Raw genomic sequence first — 21,492 nt, 5'->3', positions numbered from 1 at the left:
AAAATCTTTGCATGAAGATGAGTCTTTTCTCAGTTTCAAAGCCCTATGTAGTTGGTTGTAGTATTTGCATTTCTGGAACGTAGAACATTCCTACCTTCTTCCTTTAGAGGTACTTCCCTGAAGAATCCCTGTTCCTGGTTCATGCTCCTGCACATTCAAGGTGAACATTTAAGACTGCTTTGCAGGTAGCACTGACTAAGAAGCAGATTGACATGTATTGATTTGATGCACCCAGCAAAAAAAGTCTAGGAATTTATGAATACTGTATCTTTTTGTTGTAATCAATCTGTTAAATACATTTTTTTTTTTTAGAGTTAAAGCTGTAAGATTTCAGGAATTGGTTCACCACAGACACTATTCATCCAGTCGTTCATTTTCATGAAGCCAAGTGATGCTTCAAAGGTTTTTCTTGCTGAGCAGCATGAACTTGGAAGGTATTCTTTCCTTATAGAGAATTCCCTCAACCTGCCATGACTGTAGGACAAGATTTTTAACATTCACTCAAGGTAAGTGCAATTCATAAAAACAATGCAGCACAAGACCTTTTACCCTGTCTGGGTAAAACTTGAAGAAAATGATTATCACAACAAAATTTAGGTTTCCATCATGGAAAAGTACTTGATTTAGGAGCACACTTCAGATGCATGAAGTTCTGTGGTACAGTTTCAAGTAGCTTTCTGCCACCATTTTCTGTCCCTCTATCCAGACTCCATGCCATATCTGCTCAGAGCTGTGAAGATCTTGACGGAATCTACGGTTGAAATTGCAGTAGCTTCTGATGGTGAAACAAGTCTAGCTAAAGCTGTTCAAAAAATGGAGAAAGATGGAAAGGGCCTACACTCCATAATGGAAACTGTTGAGCCACAGGTAAGTGAAGAGCTGAAGACTAACGGCTGATGCTCCACTGGTTGGAGAGGACAAATCTCTCAATGTAGCAGAGGTAAAGGAGCAAGATGATGATGGGGCATTCCTAGCTATTCCTGCGGAACAGACAACTTCAGCTTTGACAGTGGAGAAGGTGGTTGAAGGTGAGAATTGTGCTTTGGTCCTCGGAATGGTTCCAGAGGAGGCTGTCTCCCATACAAAAGCCTCATATGAGGCTGCTGTCTCCACTGAGGAAGCCCCACAAGCAGAGGAGACCACAATCACTGCTGAAGCGTCTGCTGCTGACACATCAGTGGAGGACCCAGTAACAGAATCTTCAGTAGAGGAGGCTGTTGAACCTGCAGCCCTTGTGGACACAATGAAGCTGGTGGCAGCATCGTCTGGGTCAGACCCTTTACAATTGTAAAACCTTGAGGATACATCAGAAGCCCCAGAGAATGAAGCCCTCTGCCTCTCAGATCCATCAGCAGCAGAGGTGGTGGCGCCACCTGTTGCTGTGGGAGAGATGCTGGCCAATGAGGCAACAGAAGAGTCCCTAGAGCTGGTGTCACTGATGGAGACTCAAAGTAAGACGATAATGAATGTTTATTATCCCTCCTTCAGTAAAAAAGGATTACCTTCTTTTCTTTTCTACTGAACTTCTCCCTGACCATAAACATTCTCAATATAGAGTCTGACCTCAGAAACTTTAGACACACAGAGGGTAATGCATTGGAAGTTGAGCAAAAACAAGGCACAATAAATCTTTATTACAACAGATCTACTGATTATTCAACAAAGAAAAAGTCAACAATAGAAACTTCATTCCAAAGTGTTTTCCTCTTCAGCATTACACATGTAGTTCTCTGAAGAGGCTTAAAAAGTCACTAATGATATTAATTCCACCAGCACTTTTCCTCTACAGGAAAAGTTAATATTGCTTTCTTGTTCTTGTTTCAGTAATTGATATTGGTGTGATGAAATTGTAACGGCACCACATTTTTTGAACTCCACATGAAAAAGAATATAATTTTAATTGCTCAGCTCCTTACTGATGTTCAATTTAATGGAAAAAAAAAAGACAGAAGAAAAGAGCAGAACATTTAGACCTATGCCATACTTGGTTCTGACATTCTGCCTGTATCCACAGAGATGGGTATGTCTAATTGGACCATCTGCTCAGTGATGTGATAGTACAGTTAAAAGGTAAAGGATAAAAACAGCATAGCTACAAACATAGCTCTGTAGACGTGTTCAAAAAGTCACATTTTAAATTTATGAGGGCACTATGACCGTACATTGTTTACTATGTTGTGTATATAATTTTAGTTTTACCCATATCCATTCTCCATCTTTATACTCAAGAATAAGTAGGTAGAAAAATAAGTAATTTTGGACGTTTGAAGTATAATTGAAGTAATTTCCCTTGTGGAATTAATAAAGTATACTTCTTCTTCTATAGTCATAGTTATAGTCATAGTCAACTATATTGACCAATGTACTATATATGTACGACATACAGCACAGATTAAATTTCAGTCCTCATCATTTTTTATAAATGAATTAAGATTAAAAATGTAATTGTGGAATTTTTGTGAACTGTTTCCCATGTTGTCCCTTGTCCTGTAGGTGTCACTATTGTAAAACTTTTTCGAGTTGAATTGAACATGCTGTACGTTTGTTTCTTCAGAGGTTTGGTGATAACCACTGGAGCTACAGTACTTTGATTTTATAACAATGTGATGAATTCCTCTTCCTGCCCCCCCCCCTCTAATAGTTCAACATTTCTCTGCTGAGATGCAGTTACAACCTTTATTTAGCATTATATAAACATTAATGTGTCTCAGTAGTTTATCTGTTTTATATGATTGTGTCTACTGTCATACTAATATGAACATTTAGTCACCTGAATTAAAGTGAATAATAAATGTTTCATTTTGTTTTGCTGTAAATTATTTTTCGTTAACATGTAGAAGTTGGACAGAAAAAGGGAAAACTAACAAGTTGTTTCTTCATCTAACTTTATTGTACATTAATAAAAGTTATAAGGACAAACTAAAATCCAGAAATCAAACGGTAATAGAGACAGATGTGGTTGACTATCAGTTTAAATAAGGTCATGTGAGCTGAATGACCTTGTTGCCCCAACTCCACCAATCAGGCTCCAAAAATGAGAGGATTGTTAAGGAATCTGTGACTTCTTGGTACACGTCAGGATCGTATTATCTTTGTTAGATAAAGATAAAAAATATAAATGGAAATAAAACCCCACCAAGTCTGTGCAAGTCTTCATCTAAAGCAATCCTAGTATTACAGTTTTATTAATAGCTCATGAATTGAGATTTTATCACTGTTTAAAGCTACTTGGAAAGCTGATTTTTCAAAAGAATCCTAATTTTTTAATCTACTGGTTCTCAAATGTTTAACCTGCTTTCATTCTCTATGACCTACATCACAGAACAGTTCAAAGCAAAACTGTCGACATTTTGAGCAAAATTGATTTTCCAAAAAAATAATTTATGCTCACGGATTCCATTCTTCCAGTCTCGTTTTATACATGAGTGCATAAAAAGAAAACTTCTCCAATGTTTAACAAGAAATAATCCTGTAATAACCGAATTCTTTTCATGTTGAGCCCTGACTGTCGTGACGTCACGAAGCGGAGCGTAAACAGGACAGCCGGTATTGACACATTTTTCTGTGCTGCTTGAAGCACCGAGGGACACCGGTGTCTCGATGACGTCCCGCCGGGGCTGCTCCTCATCCCGAACGGAACCAGCTGACGTCACCGTCGAGTTCGTCGATGTTACCGCTAGCGCGCGTGGGCACTCGCGAGCCTGACGGTCGGACGGCAGCGGCGACCCGCGCGGAGATGAGAGGTGACTGGCTGTCACCGCATACGCCTACCGAGCGTATTCCCATTAGCCTGCCGGGTACCGTCAAGTTCCAGCCTGTCAACAGTTGGTCACCGGAGAGGAGCGGAGGGAAGAGTTCCATGGTGAGTGACCCGAGCTGACAGCAGCCGGCGTTAGCCACATGGTTCGGTGTTTTCTTTCTTGTCAGCTTGTTTTTATCACGGTGCTAACTTACTTTGCTAGCCAGTGTTAGCAAAGTTAATGTCGACATCAGTTTCTGTTTCAATTACTGAGTGCAACGTGTTTTAAAACACGCGTTTTATTAAAGGCGACTAACACGAATAGTTCGGCGTTAAATGTACAGAACTATATGGGAATGATAGAGCTGGCTGATAATTAATTCATACGGCCAGGGGAGGTATCACTGCTGCAAGGAACACAGTGCTGTGTGTCGGTTGTCATGTTGAACTTACACCCTGTCACTGTGTCTCGGATGTGCAGGGAAGCAAGACTATCCCACCCCCCACTGCACACGAAGTTGATACTGCTTACGATTAGTTCGTAATAACCAGATCAAACGAGAATAACTGAAACAGCGCAGTTATACACGATTAGTTTTTTTTGTTAATAATGAAAGGTTCCAATTCTGGAATATTTCCACGTTTCCCTGCTGCACCCACCTTCTTCATCCCACAAGAGATTTTCTGTGGGATCAAGTGAGACAGCTGTGACGATCACTCTTAACGGGACTTTTCAGAAACCGAGCCTTGGTGGATGTCTGCTTCAGATCATTTTCCCTTTTGGATTCTCTCACAGATGATGACATTTTCTTGTATTTTCTGATCGTCCGTGAAATCAGTTTTATCCTCTACATGCCGCAGGTTTTTTAGTGGCAGTCCCAGAGCCCCAGCCATCTTTTCCTGTAGGTAGAATGTTCTTTCCAGCATCAGCTTCAGTCTTCATCATCCAGACACACCACTGATTCATAATGCTGGACTTTTGTTCCACTTCTGCGTCACATCTGGATGGTTCATCCATTTCCTGTCATCCTAACATTTCAAAGAGAAATTGTGCTCTTTGATATGTTTTTCGAAATCCGCTGATAATTATGATATCTCATCAATATAATATAAAAAGGGTGTTGAACAATTTTGCTTCCAGCCGTATTTTATAAAAATGTTATGTGACATAGTATCTGGAGGTGATAAAGTAGCTACTGGTTGTAAAAATGTTGAGAATTTGTTTTAACTTGTTTCTTGTTGGAAAAAACCCCTGATACGTGATGAAACGTCTTGTCACACATTCTGATATTAACGTAATTCTGTTTACTTTGAAAGTGTAATTTGGTGTATCTGGGAACTCTGGGCTTGCGCTAACCATTCGCCACTTCGCCAAAGGCGAAGTAAATTCCAGATTGGCTACAAGTTTTTTAGACTGTGTAGCCACAGTGGCGTTCTTATTTTTATGGAAAAAAGGCTAAAACTTACAACTTTTTCGCTCACTACTGGCGCTCACTACTTCCGCTAGCGAGCGGCGCTAGTGCCGGTACTTCCGCTAGCGAGCGGCGCTACCGAAAATAGCGCCGCTATTTCCGCATGCCGATGGAATTTAGCTGAAGTGACCCGAACGCTCCCTATCATTAAATATACAATCGGTTCATGACCTCCTTTCGTCCAATGAAAAACAAAAATATTGTTTTTTTACAAGCTGAACCTGCAAATTGGTGTAAGACAAGGCGAGGACAATCGATCAAAAGAATCCCGTGTTTTATAGTAGAGTTTGTGTTAAAGTCCTCATTAATAAACAAATGGTGAATGCTGAGAGGGGGGAGGAGTGATGACAGACCGATCAGAAGGTAAATGAAAGATATTATCAATACTTGTTTGTAGTCTTAGACTTTTGTTCCCTATGACCGGAAGGAATAACCAGCGATGCATATAAATGTTTATTCACCTCGCTTGCTATTTTTCATGCCTTTTTAAATTGAAATGAAAAATCATGTTATTGAATTTAAAAAAAAAAGGCATACCAATGGTGTTGGTGGTGGTCAAAGTTAAAATGTCTAAGTAAAACTTTCAAGTAAACATTGAGTAATATTTTGTATGAATGTATCTTCACATAGTGAATGGAAGTTTTCAGTGGTTGAATCTCACATTCATACCTGCATAAAGTAGGACAGAAATAAAGATAGTTCAGCTTGAACTGTTGACTTTAGTGTACTTTTGTAGGTAAACTAAACAGAAGATTTTGCCCTCAGAATGCAGGAAAACAACCCCATTTTCAAAAAATTGAAACGTTGGTCGTCCGCCAGTGCGCCACTGTCTTGGACACAGAATGTGGCTTTTTGTGGCTTGCTCAATTCTTTTACACTGAGCCACAGTGGCTTAGTCATACTAGCTCCTAGTGCAAGCCCAGGAACTGAACAACATGGTTTCCATAGCAGAAATTTAATAAGCACTGGATCAGATTGAATTTGGACGTGAATTATTAGTACACTAACATCTATTTTAAAACATTCATTTGACATATCTAACGTTGATTCCCTGTATTAATTCATGCCAGTTTTAATATACACAAAACCTCATAAACCTTGATACTTTGTTTTTCAATTAATCTCACTTTGTAGTACTATTCTTTGTTGTCTGAGCTTTGTGGCAGTAAATGATTGACCAACCTGCGTTTTCTCCACCTGCATTCTAAACTATGTGTTGAACTGCTTTCTTTGCTTGTTAATGCGTTGACTGGAGTCACTCTCCCTGTCTGATTATAATTCTGATGAGCCATTTGATAGCAAGGACGGCTAAGTTTTGGTTTAGAGAGGTAAATTTTTAGAAGCCGGTTACGTGCAGATCTGGTGTTTTTGCCTTAATAAAACCAAATATTGCTCTTGTGAATGCAATATCACAGGAATGTCTACAAGGAATATCCATTAGTAAATGACAAGATGCCGGTACACAGAAAGGGTGTTGCAGTCCCGGGAGCACAATGGACATTAGGTGCAAACAGTTGTAAATAAACAAGGCTGTCTTTGCAATCAAAGCTTTACTTGTTGACCATTATAAGTCAGAGCATTGAAGCACTTAAAACGAACAGGTGACGCACTGTCAAGATTTTCAGGTCAGATTTGGGATATTGAACTACAAGTTTTGGCTTTATTTCGAACCACAGTCTAATTATCTATACATGATAGATACGTAAAGGACATGTCTGACCCAAATATGCTGAATCCTAAATGACAGGATTAAATGCAGTTCTTGAACACTGCAAAGCATTCATGACTAACATGCTATCAGCAGAGGTATATTGGAACTTGCTTGTGTCTGCATGTGTCAGCATTGGTTGGGTCGGTGTCAAGTACATTCTGAGGTCATACTTGCCATGTATTTGCTCTTTGTGGCATCTCCTGTGTGTGTGTGTGGGTGGGGGAGGTGGTGGGTAGAGAGAAGGACACAAGGCAGGGTGTTGTATCTTTACCAGTACTCCCAGTTACTTGGAACAAAGCTCTGCTGTTGGAATATCATGTGACTGTGTGTCCCACCCTTGTCATGTGATCTGAGCTTAGGGCAGGGTCTGAGAAATGCTGAGTCGCTTTGAGAGATTACTTCCACACAGGGAACAGGCAGACAGTGAGCATACAGGCAGAGAGAAGAGATGGAAGGCCAACCAGACGGAAGGATGGATGGATGGATGTCGGATCGAGAAGAAGGGCAGAGAGAGCCTCAGATTTTCATTCCACCTTTTGTCTCTTTACGGATTCTAATAAAAATGCAGCCCTGCATTTTTAATCAAGGCAGTTTGTCTGTGGCAAGGCAAGTTTCAAGTTATTTCCTTTTTAGCTCACGTGTCCAGTGGAATCTTGTGGTGTGAAAGTGTGCTAGCCGAGATGACTCTGCTATATACTGTCGTTTCAAGACTGCGACTGACTCATAGCCCAAAGAAAAAAAACATTTGTAAAATAATCTGTCTGCTCATCTAATCGCTCCCTGGTGATCACAAGTGAAGACTGACCTGAATTTACAGTCAGACATGAAGCTCTTGCTCTTCTTCAGAATGATATCCGTCACAATAGATTCTTAACAAGACATTATCCTGTACATAGATGCACAAAAGTCCTATAACAGCAACATGAATTGGAAGGAGTGAAAGTGTCACAACTGTTTTCAATCCTCATATAACTGGTTCAGTAGCTTTTAACTTTGGCTACTAGGGAGCCACATGTTTTCAGTCCACCAGCAGGTCTTGTAATACTTGTTTCAGTGGCTTGACGCCTTGCAGAGTCTGTGTTTGCATTATGAGTGCACCCGCATGTTATTAACCCATTTTCGGCCTCTGCTTGCAGAATGCATGGTTCTTACTTCAGGTCTGCATGTGTTTTCTTTGACGGATGTTTTCAATGTCTTAGTAAGTGAGATAAAAGTTGTGGAAGCATTGAAACAAAAGGAAACAAAGAAATAGCATGAAGAGAGAAAAAGCATTCACAGCAGTGCCGTGACTGGTCATTGCCCCAGGCTTGACCGTTCAGACCTGATGCCATGTTGACAGGTACCACATTGCAGAACGTACTTTGAGCTTCACTGTCACACAGTTTCTCTCTGATGTCAAGAGCAAAAATGTATTCTGGTGAGAGCAAAGTACAAATGACCTGACAAACTAGAGATATTCATGTCCAAATGGAAGGATGGGGGATTGAAAAGGCTTTCCCCATTTTGTCACGATTTTCCAGGACTAAGGAGAAGCTCTTTTTAGATGTCCTGTACAAGACTTGTGGATGAATGTTACCCCTTCATGCATACTGCAGATCAGTACTGTATTAAACTAACTCCTACAAAACAGCATATGGTTTGACACATAAGCGACATCTTAATGATTTTGAACTATCAAACACAGCACTTCCATAGAAGCTGATACCACGTCTGTCTCAGTGGTGGAGTTTGCACCAGCACAGCATGGTTCATCCATTACAGCAGCATGTCCTGATCAGTAAGATTGTATGATGGCTAATGAGAGTGGGTTGTTCTGTTTGGGACTTTTTTTATGTGGAAGATAAAGGGTTAAAGTGTTACTCAAGTAATTTTCAAGCTATCATGAGTCTTCACATTTATAGCTGAGGCAAAAAGCTTGCATTTGTTTCCCCCCCCCACATGAGCAATGGTGGAACTAGTTTTTTTAAGTACTGAGAGAGAGAGCTTGAAGTGATCACTTCAGATTTTGTCTGATATGTCACCAGACCAATCACGGCATGAAGTACGGTAAGCCCTGCTCCCAGGACCTGTTTCATTTTCCTTTTATGCATTGGATATAATGAATTTGTTCAAAGAAGTTTAACATTGAAATTCTATAATTATGAGATCAAGCAGTGATTCATTTTTAAACAAGAGAGACAAAGCAGCTCCACAGATTCACAGTGAGATGCTGACTTGATTTGGAACAATAGTGAACCTGCCCACAAGTGCCTGGCTTTCCAAAATGTTTGGTGAGGCTCATATAGGTAGTCACAGGAGATCTAAGGAAATACGGGCCTCTCTCACCTCAGTAAAGGCCTGTGTTCATAGCCTCAATGTTCCAAAAAAACTTTGCAAAATCCATCGATATGATAATGGTAAAGCAAAAGCCCCCGCTTAATCAGGACATTACAGTAATCTGAAACATTTTGCCTGCTGTCTGAAAATCTTGAAGGAGAATTTCAAGTTATCAGTCTGTGAGTAGGAACTCAAGTGAGATTATGTCATTCTTCAAAGACAATGAGCAAAATCCTCCCCTGAATGGATCCAAAGGATTAAAATTAAGTTTTGGAGTGGCCTGGTTGAAGGCTTTCTGATATCTGGTTATTGGAAGCCTTTGGTTGCAGTTGTTTTCTGCCATAAGTGGAAAAACTAGCTACTGTGTTTTTGGAGTTTTCTACAATGGTGATCTCAGTTTGGACAACCGTTTTCCTTTACTAAATGAAATTTGCATCTCAAACAAAAATATGTGTTTACTTAGGTTGCCATTAGGTGATCAAATTTTATTTTCAATTCTGCAACTTAAATATGAAGTCCCCACAAATAATTGTAGAAACCATGACAGTCCGCAACGTTTTCACTTCAGCTTCAAAAATTTGTGCAGACATATCGACCATGGGGTGTTGCTTGTGCCGATGTGACTTTTAATTTTTCAATAGGAATTTTATGGTGTTGGACTGTGTCCTGAGGATGTCTTTTAAATATGACAAACTATATTTTTATCTTTTTAATGCAGGATACTTTTTTGATCTTTACTTCTAAAAGAGTTTGTTTACATGCATTACATTGAAATTGGGGTGACACGATAACACAATGGGTAGCGCTGTCGCCTCACAGCAAGAAGGTTCTGGGTTCGATACCTTTCTGTGTGAAGTTTGTATATTCTATCTTTTGCTCTAAATTGCCAGTAGGTGTGAGTGTTTGTATGACTGTTCGTCTTTCATGCACCGTGCGACGCGTCCGGTGCATTACCCGCCTCTCACTTATAGTGAGCTAGGTTAGACTTCTGCACACCTGTGACCCCCAAAGCAGAATAGTGGCTGAAGATGAGATGGTTAAGGTCATCTCATCTTCAAGAAAATAGATGGAGGAATTTTATTTTGTGTGTGTGTGTGTGTGGGGGGGGGTACACAGTTTTTGTAAATCTGTCTGCCTTTATGGGTCTGGGTTCCCTTTGTCGTATATCCTACTATTGTTTTAAAGGATCTGAGGGCGCTCTGGTTCTTAACATCTTAGGCCTTGGTTCAAGTCAGCCCCGGCATGATTTTAACTGGACCCTTTGGTCATGTGTTAGGTCATGTGGCCTCGCATTTCCTCCTTTAATAGTAGAGAGACAATTCCCGCAGAACAAATACAGACGCAAATGGACGTAAGAGAATATAACAGATCACTGCCTTTAATGGTGTTTTGATTCAGAGAGGTGGAGGAGCACAGTTACATTTCAGTCATTCCAGTGATTGACCATGAGAAGTTACATTCTTCATAACAAAGCAACAGAATTTCTTGATACTTTGGAGAAGCAGACATTCTGGAATACCAAGGAAGCAAATCAAACAGTAACCAAGTTAGCCAGAGGGTGGGGTTGACCAGGAGGTTGAAGGAGAGGAGGCAGAAGGCTCTCCAGCAATCATAGTGGAAGAAGTACCTGGATCCAAACTAGCAGGTCCGCAAGGTTACACAGCTGAGGTGTTAGTGTACCAAGATGAAACCTACGTGGTGCAGGAAGTGGGAGATACACTGGAGGTGGAGACAAATGGGGACAGAGGTGAGATATAAGTACTTGTTTTGGCACTGTAGATCAGTGCACAAGTATAATTTTTTATGGACAGTTGTAAGACAGCACATAAGACTTTCTTATCCAAAACAGCCAGAGCAAACCTTGATCACTAAGCTGCCCTTTTTTTATTATTTACTCAAGGTACTGAGAAAGTTGACTCAAGTTTCTTGTCTTGATTACGTTATTGCTGAGATTATATATCATCAGAAAAAGATAGAAGAAGAAACACACTTTTATTCTCCCTCTTATTGGGGAAATTATCTTTTCATTCTTTTCACTAATGAACATGCATTTTTACAGTATTTGTTTGTACAGGCCCCTGAAACAAACGCACAAAAAGCACCAGGGGCCTGCAAGCATGCAGTTAATACACATAGTGGGAGGCAGAGTGATGGGCAGTGACTGCTTGGTGCGCCCAGAAATTAGCAGCTTGTAGGGGGGACGGCGCTTTGCTCAAGAACGCCTCGGCAGTGCTCAGGAGGTGAGCTGTCTCCTCCCACTGTCAGCTCACACTCAAAAGACTATAGACAATATTTAAAGTATTACATTTGCTGAAATTGTTCCTGCTTTGTCTGCTGTATGGCCTGCTGCTCACACACTGCCACCTTGTGGATGTTTTCTGGACACTAACTATTTTATAAATACGGACATAAACCACTATCTATCACTCCAAGCGTCCATTAACTACCAGTAATTGTTGTGACTAGTGTACAGACATCTGTTGTGTTTGTTAGTATGAAACACATTGAATGACTGTTGTTTTCATGCATGACATCTTTTATTTATTCATACCGTCCCAGGTTACATTTCTAAAATCAATTTACACCTAATAAAGATTACAAGTATCTGACGGTAGGATTTTTTTTTAACTCATCAGGAGATGAATTAATGATTAGTCCTCATAGAAGTCATACATTAAATAACTACTGACCGGTTATTAAGTGGTGCAGGTGTTTATTGTTTTTATTACTATTAAATACTTAGACTTTGTATCCGGCGAGTTCATGCTATCACAGCACACACGATCACTGCAGTGAGGGAGGGTGAAAAAGGATTTCCTGTGTCGGCGGGCGGAGGGTTACGTTTTTGTCGCGTAATTCGTCTCGTTGAACGCGAGGACGTTTCCCATTACTAGCGGAGTGATACGAGCTAGTGGCTTCCTATACAATTCACTGAGAAGTCAATGTGAATCTGCAGCAAGGGGAAACATGGCGACTTCACAGCATGAGGGGCACGCTAACCAACTCGATTTACTCATCAGAGCCGGTAACAGAATTTTATGCACTTAAAACCTTTACCCAGAAGCTGGGTTTATAGCGTGGTGTACGTTTTTAACCTCGACCGCTGTGCCCCAGTCCGCTGAATAGTGTGGTGAAGTAATGGAGGGCAATCAGGAAGTGATCACCTTGGTAGCAACCTGTATGGCGTTGCTACACGGTATATCAAGCCTAATTTAAGAGATAAATGTTGTAGTGAGGTCTTCCATTCTGCGCAAATATTTAGCAGTTTGCATTAAATTTATTTTGCATTTTGAACCGGGTGTTTGTTAACGCGGTGGGATTTAGAATAACGGTTTGCAGATCGGCTCTGCACAACCAGGAAGTGTAAAGATGTTGTCTTTTCTACGTCTTTGCCACGCTGTCTGAGTCGGAAGGACATGTGAGTTTGTTTTTACCAGGATAAATGTAACACATACTGCTGGAAATATTTTTATTATGCATGTATGTGATTGTATAAAACTGTGGCTGACTTTAGTTTGTTGCGTTAACTGAAAGCATGGAAAGTAAGTCTTCGCACATTAGCTCCGAGTAACTCCTCGTCAGACCTAAATAGTGCTAATAATGTATTTCAAGTAATTTTCAAGTGTGGCTAGAGAAGTTTGACACATTTTCGGTGTGTGAGAATTTCTGTGCATATGTTTCATGGTTTCCGTTGTCGTGTTGTCTGGCTCTGAAGCGTGGGATGGCCTGGATCACTCGCGTTCTGTAACGCTAGTTGTTTCAAGTGCGTTCGACCGAACTAAGCTCACAAATTCACATTGTGTTTCTCTAGATTAATAGGAAATGATCAGTGATTGTCGATTCAATTTTAAACCACCACTTCGTTTCAATTAATGCTTATTCACAAAATTTCGAAGTGCAATTGTCCTACATCGATGGCGGAAGCATTGTATATCTCAGAGGGCGGGGTTTGTGTTTGACGGAATTGCCCTTGGTCCAGTAGTGTGCGCGCAGTTCTGGATCGGCCGCACAGATCCCAGCAGGGGCGGAATGTTGAGCAACGAATGAGCCAATGGGAGGCCAGGGGGGTGTTGAGTGACGAAGGATTTGTGAGCTTCTTCGAAGAGAACTGGAGGGAAAGGATGGGGACTGTAAACACGGAAGTGATTAAAAGCCGCACTACTTTTTGTCGAACTCGCTACAACTTGGCGCCGTTACTTGAAAAAAAAAAACCACAATAGTCATTTTGCTCGCGTAAAAATTATACTATATTATGCCAAACCCATTATTATATATTTTTAACAAAAATATTGTTTGCTTTTTTTTCGTGATTGAACAGTTTAACACAAACCAAACTTCCAACATTCTGGACACAGCAGAAATGCCAAAAGTGGCTTTATCCAGTTTAAAAGTTAAGCCGTGGATTCACTGACCCTACACCTTTTGCTGCTGTTGTTGCAGCATGGCTGTCTGATTTGAAGGGCAATACAGTTGGCCATAGGGTCTGCTCTGAGTTACTATCATATCCTTCTTGTTTTTGAGAGGGACTTAGAGTGTAGTTCATCTAAAGATAGCCCATTTCTCTGTCGTATGCAGTGCCTGTTGCCCCAGTCAGATAGCCAAACATGGACAGCGCAGGCTGTAACGGTGTCTCGTGTTTCCCACTATTGATTGACACGAGCAGCAGGTGCCCAGGGTTTCTTCTCACAGGTCCAGATGGTACCACGCACCATTTCCTTGACATCAGGCTCAATCCAATCTTTGATATCAGTAGCACTGTGTATTTTTGGTCTATATAAGTTGAAATGATCAGTAAATTTTGAGATTCTTCTGGCTGCCTGCCACTGGCTTACATGTTGTAATTGTGGGCAACCTTAGATTTAGTAGAACCACTTTACCTGACCTAGGTGACCGCCCCCCCCATATCCTGAAACAAACCACTAATAGCTTAACCCACAAGCCAATTGTCTAAACAAGACATGATGACTAGTTTAAGAGGCTGATGCTGAAGACATTTCTTACTTTGAAAGTTTGTGTCACAATTTCATACTGTTTGATAAATTTCCCAAAGCAGTGGTCTGAAAGTCATTTGAATTTCCACTAGGGGGCGCCATATTTACAAGCTGCACCGTGATGCTGGTGTGTTAGATCAGCGGTCTCCAACCTTTTTTGCACCACGAACTAGTTTCATCCAAGACAATATTTTCACGGACTGGTCTTCATTTGCTCGATAATCGTTAATGACGCCAGGACGGCTGTGGTCTAATAATAAATCATCCAGTGGTTTTATGTAAAATGCAGACGTCAGTAGACTATAAACAACCTTTTTTTCCTAAGCTGATAATCAACATCACTGTAAATGAAATAATTGTAAGAAATAATTATATTAAAATCTCAAATGAAGTGACTGCACTGATGAGGTTTATTTTGAAATGTAGCGACTTACTTTCAATGTAGGAGAAATACTGATCATTTCCAATAAAAAAAAAAGTAAAATAATAATAATTACAATAATGAGATTTAGTGGTTGGGGACTGCTGATCTAGGGCTAACGAGAAACAATGACACCTTAAGTGTGTTCCGCACGTCCGGTCTACTCTGCAATTTGGTTTTCTTTACAGTCATTGCAGAAAATCCCGCTTCACAAAGACAGGAGTTTGGAAATGGAAGCAGGGTTTTCGATACTTTTTGGGCGATCTCAGGATTATCTGCCTTGACTTTAATCCAGAACACTGGCGCAGTTGTGGGTGCTTAATTTAGGGGTAACGATGATCAAGACCTGCTAAATGGGACAGACGCATGCATTCGTCTGTGCGTCATTCTTCACAGACGTCACGTCTCAAAATAAAACATCAGACTCTGAAATAAATAAAACTGAAGTAATGCAAATTATTTTTTCTTTCTGTGCGGCCCAGCACCAAATGACCCATGGACTGGTACCGGTTCGCGGCTTGGGGGTTGCGGACCACTGTGTTAGATGTCAGAAGCTGTTGGTAGGCATATTTTGTGAAGAAAATTATTAGGCTGACCAAATACAGTAATCCCTCGCGCATTTGTGCATCAACACGCACAACTTCACCTCATCGCAGATTTTTGTAGGTAGTCACTAGATACCGTATGCATATTCTATTTGCTGACGGCATCCGGAAGTGCCCTACGTTCTGTGAGTCTCAGAACACAGCGCACTTCCGCGAGACACCAAGGTGCTTTAAACAGTCAATAAGAGTGTGGGAAAAGGTAATACAGATAGAAGGCGGCTTAATATCTGTATGGGGAGGGTTCATAAACGTTTCGTCTCTCATCCAAGAGACTTTTTCAGTTCTGACCTGAACTGAACAGAACTGAAGAAGTCTCTTGGATGAGAGACAAAACGTTTTCAAGAACTTTCTTAACGTCCAGTGGATTGACTTAAAAGATTTATATGACAACCTCCAAACAACTGAACCAGTGGCTTCATTCTTCCTGAACTAGTTACCAATTGATCGTTTGTGTGTGTTTTAGTGGAGGCCTCAGTCCATGGCACCAGTATCCACTGCTCTGACAAGACCTTTGAAGCTGCAGAAGCTTTGCTACGCATGGACTCGCCGTCCAGTCTCAGAGAAGAACGTAGCCCAGGTAAAACTCTAACTTTATACATCAGAGGACAGTTAGTTATACAAAGTAGAACTGGAAATTTGTTTTTGTAATATTCCATAATTGAAACAACATAATTATATTACTTTGAATGGGTTACTGAGTTTAAATAACAAAAATAGCACTTTTTGGTATTTACTCCCTAAAATATAGATTGTCTTCCAGAAAAGTTTAAGAATTGTATCGCACAATTTCCTCGCCTTATGTATGAAATTTTTACCGTAGAAAAAAGTTAAGAATATTTGTAGAACTGTAAAGGTGGTATCAAAGATCAAGAAGTTTTGTTGTTGAAGGTCCGACAATGTTGTACCCTTTCACATCCACTAAACTGTAACTACTACTTAAATTAATTTTGGAAACAATTGTAATCATCCTCTCTCCAATTCCTCCACCCAGAAGATTTTGTTCCACCTCATTCAGCAACACCAGACTTCCTTCATGCTGCCATGCGCCCCGATATGATATCAGAGACCGAGGTGGAGATAGCAACAGAGGAGGAATATGAGGAGATGGGCAACCTGATGGAGGAAACAGAACCTGAGCCTGGTCTGGAGCCAGTCAGGAAAAGAAGGGGTAGGCAGAACAATCTGATTTGTGATAAGTTACGGTTAACGGGTTCTGTGGAAGCCTATCTCAGCTGGCTGCAGGTGAGAGGTGTGGTCGACACTAGGTCATCACAAGGCGACAGGAAAGACAGACACCCACTTTTGGTCACACTCACGGACAATTTGGAGTGACTAGTTCACCTAACTCGTGTGTTTTCAGTGGTGGGAGGAAGCCGGACAGATCCAACACAGACACAAGCAAAGTCCTGGGGTGGAATTGAAAACATTACCTTCTTGCTGCACCGTTAATCACCATGATATCCCAGTTTGAAATGATAAATTGATCGACCGGAGTGCATCCCTGGAATGCGCTTCAGCAAAAATTTGTGCATCTCAACGTGACGTTTATCAATCCCAAGAGTAATAATAGAATTTTCGGTAGAAACCGTATACGCAAGGATTGAGTTTTGCCAATAGTAGAATATAAAAACTAAACTGTTAATTTTCTGATTTTATTAATAACAACTAGTTCTGTCAGGTGATTTTTAAAAATTGTAATAATAAAAAAAATGCACTTGCGTCCCAGGCACGCACGTCGTCTGATGATCGTGCGTCCCTGTCAAAAAAGTGCGTAAATGACCCATGCAAACGAGGACACTGATCAGTTCATTAAAGGGTTTTAATTCCGTTTAGAAAATTTTGTAGGGGTGGGTACCTTATCTTTATTGTCATCAAAAATTATGTCATCTCAATTTTGCAGGGTATTTTCCGGGAAAATGTAATAGTTGAATAAGTTCGTTTGTGAACAGATTGGCAATTGGATGAATATGAAATTAATTAGACCAATGACAATGCTCGTAGCATTTCATTGCTCAGGTTAATCGCAAGCACACCAGAAGGAATTAAAGAGGAAGGCAGTGCAGAAGTTGGCAGAACTTGCTACACAGAGTAAGTTGTCAAACTGGAAGTACTGTACCAATCATGAGCTGTAAATTTGAATCTGAATATAAACTAGATATAAAATACAGCTTGAATTGAAGCGAGACAGTCTTTTACAAGCCTTGATGTACAAGTGCATAGAATTGAAGGCAAACAGCACTGTAAATATATTTTCAAAATAAATTACCGTAAGTTGTCATTAAATCTGCTGGCTTATTTTAAGCCTATTTTGTTTTTCTTATCGATAATTACACTCAAAATCAGTTAGAAATTCCTGAGAACCTCCCAGCTTTGGTTCAGGTCCCGTCATTAGTTTACCATTAATAGTTGAGCTGAAATATAAATTCCTGTTGCCATTCCCTATTGGATCCAGGGGCCCAGTCTAGTGGTAAATTCTCAGCTTTGGGTCTTCAATCAGTGATGCAGATTATTATTATTACTATTTATTTATTTTTACAGCAGGCCGGAAGCCAAAGACTCAGCACTCATCTTTTTCTAACGGCTCGCCAGACCTCAGCATCAAGAAGAAGCCAAGAGAAGGGAAAGGTACTTAACATTATTAATATTACTCGTTCCGATAAACATACTCATACACTAGCTAACCTTAACTTAATCCCTGGTAGAATTGAAGTCCAGCAAACCTAAATTTCCCTCGTTATAAGGCTATCAATTAATCATGGGTTAAGTCCGACATAACAAACGCACCGGCACTACGTTGATGTGGTTTCATTTCATTGAGTGTAGCATCAATAAAGACGACAAAGTAGAAGTGCATTAAATTAGGTTGATTTCCAGCAGGAAGCACCATCTACTTATGGGAGTTCCTGTTGGACCTCCTCCAGGACAAGAACACCTGTCCTCGGTACATCAAGTGGACCCAGAGGGAGAAGGGCATCTTCAAACTGGTTGACTCAAAGGCTGTGTCCAAGCTGTGGGGCAAACACAAGAACAAACCAGACATGAATTACGAGACCATGGGTCGGGCACTGAGGTGAGAAATCTTCATCAGAAGACGTTTGAGTTGAGTTTTCGGAGGGCAACATCATAAGTCACAGTAATTCCTTTCCCATTTTAGATACTACTACCAGCGTGGCATCCTCGCCAAGGTAGAGGGCCAGCGGCTGGTTTACCAGTTCAAGGAGATGCCCAAAAACATAGTCATCATCGATGATGACAAGGCAGACCTGTCCGTTCCCGATGATTTGATTGGTGCAGAGGATGCTGCCTCTTTCGAGCGTGTGTTGCCTTCGCCGGACATGTTGCTGCAGACGACGGAGCTGTCATCCTCCAAGAAGCCCAACATCCTGCGCAGTGGGAACAGGGCCGCCACGGCGCATGTTAACATCGCCACAGGCAGCAAGACAGTTGCTGGAGGTAGCGCAGCGGTGGCGGCAGGAGTGCCAAGGATAGTGAGTGTATCCGCTTCGCCTGATGGGATTCAGCCCCAGCAGTCTCACACAACCATCATCTCTAACACCACAGGGCCCAGGTAGGTCTCGCTTTGAGGGGGGAGAGCCATCAGGCGTTCCAAACATAAGCATCGACTGTTGACTCTGTGGCGTCTAACCTTTTCTTTATAGGACAGTGCGGGTAGCTATGCAGGTGCCTGTTGTCATGACTACACCGCTTGGTCAGAAGGTCTCAAATGTTGCTGTGACACAGCCGACAGGATCCACGGGGGCTGCTGGCCACACCACCCTCCTCACAAACACTTCAGCCATCAGTGCCGCCGCTGGTAACAGCAACTCACAGCAGAAGGTGTGGGAACTCTGACTGGCAGGTTTACAGCACAACTTTTGAATGTGTCATTAAAACAAGTTAGTCTGAAATGTAATGATATGATCACATGATCCCAGCAAGAGCTTATTAGACAAGTATTTGCCAACTGGTTATCTTTGAAAACTTTGTGAGCTCTTCTTTGATTGTGTTAATTTTTTGTGGGGGTGCAGGTCGTGATCCAGACTATCCCCACCATGGTTCCAGCCACAGCAGAGAATGGAGACAAGATCACGGTCCAGCTGGCAAAGATTATCACAATCCCGGCTCACCAGTTAGCCCAATGTCAGCTGCAGAACCCCACAGGTGTCAGCAAGTCCAGCGTTGGCACCTCGCCGGCAGGTATCAGCCTCCTCGGGAGCCCTCTGACGGTCCGGGCTCTGACGCCCGTCAACGTCGCCCCGGGTACGCAGGTGATGAGGCTCACCGTGCCGACGCAGACACAGCAGACTCTTGTAGTGTCTCAGCCAGGCAGTGGGGCCGGGGTCGCGACTTTATCAACGGCTGGTCGGCCTGTGACGGCACAGTCCCGGGTCATCAGTGGCGTCCTCAATGGTTCAGAGCTGGTCATCGGGGCACCGGCAGGCGGCACAGTGGAGAAGCTGAAAACTGCAGGAATCCAAGTCCAAACTGTACAGGTGCCCGTGGCAGTCCAGCAAAAACAGGTGATCCCCAAAAACGTCCAGAACATCAAATCAGAATCGCCGAACACTGAGATGGTTATCCAACAGGAAACGACTGATGCAACGGTAAAGACAGAAGAGCCCGAGTGCTGAAATGCACGCCTCTACTGGCATCCATCCTTCCTTTTCGCTGCCAGTGAGGGTTAGTTTGTAAATGTCTGGTGTCATTTTTACTCTTATACTAGCCAGCAGCAGTCTGTGAGACTTTAAAGACTCCTGAAGGCCAGTTTTTTTTTTTAACCCTAAACTTGTCCTCACATTTTCACTGTTGCTGCCTAGAACTGAACTGAAAGAAGTCTGTCTCCCTCAGAACCACACTGAAACCTCAGAGTGTTGCGTACGAGTTCCAAACTGTACTCCACAACAAAGGAATCCACACAGGCTTTTCAACGAACTTGTTGTGAAGGATAACGGGACCAACTTGGATCACTACAAATCATGCCGTTTAAACTGACTCAAATTGGCAAATGGAAAAAAAAATCTGAAACACTACATAACAATGCAAATAAATCACCAAAATAAACTTTTGAAAATAAAAATAGGTGCAGTGGGAGTGCAACAAAAGTTTTGATACAACTTTGCCTCAAAGGATGATAAAACCAGCAACTTCTTTTGTCCATTTGCGTAAATCACTGTGCAGATTAAATGTCGGCGGTGCTATGTGAGTCCTATGAGACGGAGCGATAAAGAAAGGAGAGCTCTGAGAAGCTCTGACAAATACTGATATAAACAGGGAACGGTCATGTATGTACATATATAAATATTATCTACTACAGTTTACGGAGCTAAAGTTAACAGAGCAGCCTTAGATTATAAGTTTGACTTTCTTTTTCATCTATTTTGTCTGAACAGTAAGCTGAAGTTTTTGTCTTTTATACTTTGTACCAAGCACAGTATTATTGAAACTAGGGGAACAAATGTTAGTATTATGATTATTAGTTCCTCTATTTTATTCAGGCTGTTCAACACTCATTGAATCTTACTGAAGCAACATGTTTTGGGTCAGTGGTCTGATTGTTTGCAGTTTATCCTAATGTCTCGGAAATCGCTAGACTTGATTTTAAGACTGATTTTTCAAAAGGAAGTTGGCAATTATGAAATCTGTTTTTAGCATTCGTACAATCTGGTTGCACCACAAAGACTCTGAGCTGACGCATGTGCTCTGAGCAGTGCCATATCTTAAAAAGAAGCCAGTTAGGAAAGGGAATGAATGTAAAAAATATTTTAAAAAGCGAAAAAAGGAAATAAAATTTGTTTAATCAGGTTTATGCAATATGGCTGTGAGAAATAAACCACTGTGGATCCTAGGTCACTTTACTTCTGGAATAATTCAGAGCCAAAAACCTTCTGTTTTAAACTACACCTTTAACTCTGTTCCTTTTTTTTTTTTTATCTAAAAAGAGGGAAAATTGTGTTCAGACTGAACTTTTTGTATATTCAACATTTGAAGTATATTCTATTTTGCTGTACTCTTGTTTCAAAGTGTATTAGATTTTTCTGAAATATAAAGACATTTGAAACCTCAAGTTGTCTTTTTTTCATGGCCCTTGAAAACGTTTTTTTTTTTAAGTTTGTGACAATTTTTTTCCAAATTAAGTAAATTAAACATTCAAAGAATCATTGTTGAGAAAAAAAGTCTTGTAAAACTAAATATGCGGACTGGTTTGAAGTTAAGAGTGCTTGTCGAAAATACAGATCT

General features: G+C 41.1%; 1 protein-coding gene across 7 annotated transcripts; it reads left to right on the top strand.

The window, feature by feature from the left end:
* Positions 1–3,575: 3,575 nt before the first annotated feature.
* elf2b (E74-like factor 2b (ets domain transcription factor)) lies at positions 3,576–21,313 on the top strand. 7 transcript variants are annotated; one of them, XM_068321518.1, is made up of 8 exons: positions 3,576–3,862; positions 15,719–15,832; positions 16,250–16,423; positions 17,794–17,880; positions 18,130–18,325; positions 18,410–18,823; positions 18,915–19,092; positions 19,284–21,313. In XM_068321518.1, the coding sequence occupies exons 2-8, from the start codon at positions 15,793–15,795 to the stop codon at positions 19,884–19,886; spliced, it is 1,692 nt and encodes a 563-aa protein (XP_068177619.1). In that variant the 5' UTR covers positions 3,576–3,862; positions 15,719–15,792; the 3' UTR covers positions 19,887–21,313. The 7 variants fall into 7 exon arrangements, with proteins under 7 accessions (XP_068177619.1, XP_068177617.1, XP_068177620.1 ...); XM_068321516.1 differs by having other exon boundaries at positions 16,247–16,423; XM_068321519.1 differs by lacking the exon at positions 3,576–3,862 and adding an exon at positions 7,342–7,528.
* Positions 21,314–21,492: the final 179 nt, after the last annotated feature.

This window comes from Antennarius striatus, chromosome 8 (assembly GCF_040054535.1).
Source record: "Antennarius striatus isolate MH-2024 chromosome 8, ASM4005453v1, whole genome shotgun sequence".
NCBI lineage: Eukaryota > Metazoa > Chordata > Actinopteri > Lophiiformes > Antennariidae > Antennarius > Antennarius striatus.
This window is presented reverse-complemented; position numbering and strand designations above follow the sequence as displayed.